Source organism: Dreissena polymorpha, chromosome 11, assembly GCF_020536995.1.
Source record: "Dreissena polymorpha isolate Duluth1 chromosome 11, UMN_Dpol_1.0, whole genome shotgun sequence".
Classification (NCBI taxonomy): Eukaryota; Metazoa; Mollusca; class Bivalvia; order Myida; family Dreissenidae; genus Dreissena; species Dreissena polymorpha.
The window spans coordinates 78,574,113-78,581,155 of NC_068365.1; the positions used below are offsets into that span (position 1 = coordinate 78,574,113).

Genomic DNA, 7,043 nt, shown 5'->3' on the forward strand with positions numbered 1-7,043 from the left:
ATTCACTAAATCGAAATCACTCAAACGATTTCGTGTTGCAAATCGCGAACTTTTATTGCTTAAAACATTATACATTCGGGATTGAATAATTAATATAGTGTAACTGTGTAAAAAAAGTTCGTAAGCGACTGTGTTTAAACATAGCTGGCAATTAATGCGTAATGCCTTTTTAGATCTTTTCAATTAAGTAGAAAATAATTGCAACACTGATGTGCCTCCCCTACCAACTCCGAAGATATTTTTTCACACAATTATTTAGCTAATCAATTACGTAATTTTGATGATGTCATGCCTACATATATTCAGTGACATGTTCGTATCTAAGGTTGAGATATGCCATTCATATGTTATCACCGAAGACTGTAGAGCGGCACTCGTTTTCCGTTCACCGTTATATCAGTGCATACACGGTAGAATGGAACATACAGCATTCAAATGTTAAAACATTTATGTTCGCAATATAAATACTGAAATATCAATATTGAAATACGATTCTTGGTGTTTGTTTAAGGAAGACGCTATAAATGTATTTGTATGTTTTCCGTATTTTGTGCTGGAAGAAATTAAAAACGGGAATACTAACTAATATGTATTAACCATACGGTCAGTTTATATACCATCTTTTCGTTTTTTGTTCATCATGATAAATACGAAACAAAAAGATCAACACATCTTAGCCTGTATCGGATTTTTTAATTAACCAAAACCATAAACAAAATACAGAAAACTATAATGTTTTCTTCATTGCGTTTTTTCTTAGTAAGAAATAAAAAACACAATACGAAATGATATATAGATCAGTACATGATATAAAGTTAGTGATATGCCTCTCATTTCATGGAACCAAACACTACACTAAAAAATGATTTTAAAAAATGTCGTATGACTGGCATGTTTTATTAGTTCTTTTTTATTCTAAGTTTTCAGTAATCATTTATACAAACATGGTAGTTTAGTTTTGTAATTAATCTCTGTGTCAACGCTGGCTCTTTCTTCATTCATTTCTTAACAATACAATTCAGCCTTATCTTTAATGCCTTGTTGTTATGTAAATATTTAGTTTTGCGAAGATAATAATTTATTTTTCTGAGTATAAATACAGCAGCAAAAATATTTACTGCTTGTATGCAGTTAAAAAAAAACATAAATGAAAAAGGATCAACATATGATTACAATGAAATAATGCAAGTTGGTGGTAAATTAAGTATTTATTTAGTAAACAAGCACATACATACTACATTAAACTTCTATGAACAAGTTGTAACACAATCTTTAAAGGTATAGATCAATACGAAACACCCTGATGTGAAAATTTTAGCTATAAAAATCAATGCAAACTTATTTCGATAATATATCGATAACAACTTAATCATTCGAAAATTATTTCGATAGTGCAAAAATAGTTAAGTAGTTATTGATTATAGTTGTTTCATTGTTGTTATCGTCAAGTAAATTGAATAAATATATTAATGCAAATCATATACACAATATTTATATAATATAAAAGATTAAAAACACAACAACATCACAACATGAATTGAAAAGTCAATCAAAAAAGACCCATGCAAGCCGTCAGCAACTTCCTCATCGAAAACCTCTCGAAAATTCTTCTGTTGAAAATAGCGAACGTTCTATGTTTATATGAATACAGCATTTGTTTTAAGCAAATCAAACTTCAACTAAAATTAATTATCCTGCAGATGGACTGAGCTGAAATTGTGTGTCTAAAATTCGTTGTGGGAATTACATATCACCAATAGAAATGAACAATAGACATGAAAAACAGACATGACCAATAGACATGACCAATAGACATGACCAATAGATCTGACCAATAGACATGACCAATAGACATGACCAATATACATGACCAATAGACATGACAAATAGACGTGACCAAAAGACGTGACCAATAGTCGTGACCAATAGACATGACCAATAGACATGACCAATAGACATGACCAATAGACATTTCCAATACACATGACAAATAGACATGACCAATAGACGTTACGAATAGTTATGACCAATAATCATGACCAATAGACATGACAATTAAACATGACCACTACATATGATTAATACACATGACCAATACACATGGCCAATAGACATGACCAATAAACATGACCAATACACATAACCAATAGATATCACCAATAGCCATCACCAATACACGTGACCAATAGTCATGACCAATAGACATGACCGATAGACATGACCAATAGACATGACCAATAGACATGACCAATAGACATGACCGATAGACATGACCGATAGACATGACCGATATACATGACCAATAGGCATGACCAATATACATGACCAATAGGCATGACAAATAGGCATGACCAATAGACATGACCAATAAACATAATCAAAATATATGACCAATGGACTTGACCAATAGACATGACCAATAGACATGATCCATAGACATGACCAATAGACATGACCAATAGACTAACCAAAAGATATGAGCATTAGACATAACTGATAGACATAACTGATAGACATAACCGATAGATATGACCGATACACATGATCAATATACGTGACCAATACACATGACCAATAGACATGATAAATAGACATGACCAAAAGACATGACCAATAAACATGATCAATAGGCATGACCAATATGCATAACCAATAGACGTGACAAAGATACATGACCAATAGACATGAACAATAGACATGAACAATAGACATGACAAATAGACATGACCAATAGACATGACCAATAGACATGACCAATAGGCATAACCAATAGTCATGACCAATAAACATGACCAATAGGCATAACCAATAGACGTGACAAATAGACATGACCAATATACATGACCAATATACATGAACAATAGACATGAACAATAGCCATGAACAATAGCCATGAACAATAAACATGACAAAAATACAAGACAGATAGACATGACCAATAGACATGACTAATAGACAAGACTAATAGACATGACAAATATACATGACTAATAGACATGACCAATATACATGGCCAATAGACATGACCAATAGACATGACCATTAGACATGACCAAAAGACATGACCAATAGACATGACCAATAGACATAACCAATAGAAAGGACCAATAGACATGACCGATAACCATGACCGATATACATGACCGATAGACATGATCAATAGACAGGACCAATAGACATGTCTAATAGACATGACTAATAGACATGACCAATAGACATTACCAATAGACATGACCAATAGACATTACCAATAGACATGACCAATAGACATTACCAATAGACATGACCAATAGACATGACCAATAGACATGACCAATAGACATGACTAATAGACATGACTAATAGAACTGTCCAATAGAAATTACCAATTGGCATGACAAACAGACATTACCAGGATTGAAATATGAGCTATTGAAATATGGCTGGATTCTAAAGTGGTTATTGATAGCAAACATTTGTTTAATCCAACAAAATTACCTAACATCATAGGAAAAATATAAACACAGAGCGATCAATGTTCGTTTTCCTGGTAATCGATGATATGCATTGGTATCCATTACAACGATTTCTTCGAGTACAAAACTGTCAAACACAGTCGGCAGTGAAGAGGTCTTCAATGAAGTATGCATTTATCAGCTTCTTGATGGTTACGCGCACTGTAGATAAAATTGTGTGAACAATTTAAACTACATGTCTTTTTCACAGACGACATGTCTAAGACCGGTACACATAGTATCTCCCCATCGCCATAGGTCAGGTCCGAGCGTGATAGCGCAATCTTCTCCGAAATTTTCCGGCTCACCCGACGCCCAATTAAAGTACGCAACCAATTTGCCGTTAATGGACGAGATCCACGTTTTATTTTTCAGCTGTATGCCTATCCAAGCCTTTCTGTCAGATACGGCAATTTCTGAAAATTAAACCATCACTTTTTGACGATGCTGCGAAGCAGCTCGTCTAAGTTAATATACCATGAACAAATTCTTCACAATGGCGACCTATGTAAAAGACCGAGCCAGTTCGATTGAGACCTCGCTGATTATCATTGATAAAGGTAAAGGAAGCTCAGTTATAAACAGGACAGCATATTCTGGGAAAAAGATTTAATACTAGTTTGAAAACGTTAATTTTAAATCAGTTATATTCAATCCATTATATGTTTATAGGTCAATGAAACAACTATGCATTTTCTGTATTGAATTTGACATTTGTCGTGATTCAGTAAATAAATTGCGAATTTAAACGTGTATAATTAACGTTTAACACGATCATGAGTGTAAAGTTAACGAAATATTTCGAACCTGCCATTTGTAAAGGTTAGAGCGTGTATGGTATATAAACAGCATAATAGCCATACGATATATATGAAACTCGCTCTTATGCGTGCTTTCTCATTTTACATATTTAATAAACTTTTCAAACACAAATTACAGAGCCACATCAGTGCACATACTATGTTTGATAATTCATTCGTTTGTTGGATATTGTTTGTTGTTTTAAACACATATTAGGTCATATCGCGATTTAGTTAACCTTACCATGTGTTTATGGGCGAACTCACGTATTCGACTATGCGCTCATACCTACTTTCGGGAATCATCATGAAATTATTGCCGTACTTAACGAAAACGAAAAAAACACGCCTAAGCTTATTGAATTAGAGAAAAAACAATAGTCAAAGAGAAAAAATATTTGTTTACGAAGATTGGCATATGAAATCACGTCCTTACACATAACATCATTAACTAAGGAAAGGAAACATCGAAATATAAAGTTTGGTATGATATTCATGTGAAATTAAAGAGCATGGTGTAATTAAAGAGCATGTCAAGTTTTTAATATATCTGCTACGTAACGTTATGTTATAACCCACAAACGTTTTACTGTAACAGAACGTTTTTTTAAAAAAGATAAGTGGTACAGAAAATACACGTCGAAAATCTTTTTAAAGATATTTCTTTTTTTGGGGGCATAATTTGTGTACCCAAAATGTGCGTACCCATTTTTTCGTACCCAAAATGTTAGTACCCACATAAACAATTGCGGTGATGAAGATAAACTTAAATTGATGCTTTTATATCCATCCTCTTCAAAAGCATCGTCACACCAGTACTGTCAGTACTTTGATTAAAAGATATTGGCGATATGTGATTACGTGTGTAGACACTATAAACACGTGTTAGTATTACTTATCATAATGCAATGATTTACAATCTTCACTCAATAACACTAACAATAAAATATTGTTTCACAGTGGAGTCGTCTTAAATATGCGTAAGGCTATACTACTCTATGTTATGTATACTCGTAAAATTGAAACGATTGAAAAACTACCAAAACAATTTACCTGGCAGGAAGTTTGAAGCGACATCTTTTTCCTCGGCCGAATCAATATACAGGACGTGCGCACCAAGACTCGAGCAATAATCCTAGGCAATTACATGTTTCAAGAATTATTTTATTAATTACGGTGATTATTATAATGACGACAGTTCCAAATAGTATGTTATGTATTTTTTATGGAAAATGCATTTATGATATGATTTATTATTTAACATTATGTTGGTGTTGATTAATTATGCCTAAATACTATGCACACAAATGCAAACAATAAAACGAATTTACCTTCGTTTTATAAAATGTCATTATTGTTGACGAATTCCACAGATAGCACGAGTCCAGGAGCGACAGCCATCCCGGATTACAGCGCACAACTGAAGAATATATATATATACCGTGATAAATTCAAGACATTTAACTATTTTTTTTATAATGTCACAACCAATGAATTATTACTGAACCTGCATATTACTCGTATTTACACTATTTTAACACTTATATTAACAACCAATTGTTTTGGTATTTTTTTGTTATATTGTTCCGTTTGATAATAAATTTTGTTTCACGACTTTCTCATTCGCAATTCACAAGTAGAAAAGTTCAAATAGTATTTGAGTATCGTTTAAAACATATAATAAAATTACGACTGGATACAAAAGTTTACTTTGATATACTATCAAACTATTTGATTTGACACGTCAGCATAACCTTAAACGCGATGAATTGCGTTTGTAAAAAGGGGGTTAAATGCATGTGCGTAAAGTGTCGTCCCAGATTAGCCTGTGTAATCCGGACAGCACCGGCTAATCTGGGACGACATTTTACGCACATGCATTAAAGCCCCTTTTTAGAGAGCACTTCCCATAATCAAATTTCAAGGCAAAATCAAATAGGAGAGTGCCCAATGAGGACAAGTGATGCCAGAAAGCGCGCAATAAAAACGATATAACAAAGCGCATCTTTTACTATACCGGTTCTGTAGCTGACACTTCCCGCCATAGGCATCAGCCTTGCATCGCCAGCCTTCCTGTATCTAGAACGGCATCTAACGCATTCAGAATGTTTGTAAAATACCGACTTGCAGCCGTCGGTACTAGCGCACACGCTCGTGCACATCTGAGTGGTCTGTGTCAGAACTACATCGCCAATTTGTTCCGTAGCTGAACATTTGAAGCCCGAAAGAGCAGTATCCTCTGCAAACTGAACATTCCTTTGATTGCAGTTGACACCGATTACCAGCGAAACAAATATGACACAAACCTTGATTTCCATTATTTGTTTTGTTAGTTGGTACGTTTTGTTCACAATTAATATTCTGGTATAGATTAATTATTTCATTTAATTATAAATTGCCTCACAGACGTGTGAGACGGAAACGCAATAAACTGACAACTAAATGAAAGAGAACACTCAACGAACCGAGCCGTATACGTTCAGCATTTGATTAGTTCGTACACAGAATGCGGTTATACAAATTGATATTTCTAAACTTTATTGATAACCACGCCTTCGTATATAGTTTCAACCAACCGTCAACACCGAAAATTAGCGGATACCGATTTTATTGGCTTAAAACGTTGCCATTTAAATTTCATCGTGTGACAGGCAGGATTCTCAACAGTAGTCGATATCCATATATGAAATTATTCATAACATGTCTACGGAGGAGGCCGGGCGGTAACGGAGGTGGCCGGGCCGTAACG

General features: G+C 34.0%; 1 protein-coding gene across 1 annotated transcript; it reads right to left on the reverse strand.

Annotated features, from left to right (window-relative positions):
- Window positions 1-804: 804 nt before the first annotated feature.
- Window positions 805-6,782, reverse strand: LOC127850994 (collectin-12-like). The gene is made up of 4 exons (XM_052384409.1): window positions 6,312-6,782; window positions 5,626-5,714; window positions 5,348-5,429; window positions 805-3,910 (listed from the first exon to the last, which is right to left on the reverse strand). The coding sequence occupies exons 1-4, from the start codon at window positions 6,610-6,612 to the stop codon at window positions 3,687-3,689; spliced, it is 696 nt and encodes a 231-aa protein (XP_052240369.1). The 5' UTR covers window positions 6,613-6,782; the 3' UTR covers window positions 805-3,686.
- Between the last annotated feature and the right edge of the window lie 261 nt (window positions 6,783-7,043).

What these genes read in the sequence shown, in the direction of transcription:
- LOC127850994 (XM_052384409.1), bottom strand. Translation starts at nt 6,612, where the DNA reads ATGGAAATCAAGGTTTGTGTCATATTTGTTTCGCTGGTAATCGGTGTC. An exon ending in TGACATTTTATAAAACGAAG is followed by an intron (nt 5,430 to 5,625) that starts GTAAATTCGTTT and finishes GTAATTGCCTAG; the next exon opens with GATTATTGCTCGAGTCTTGG. An exon ending in CGCTTCAAACTTCCTGCCAG is followed by an intron (nt 3,911 to 5,347) that starts GTAAATTGTTTT and finishes TTTAATTTTCAG; the next exon opens with AAATTGCCGTATCTGACAGA.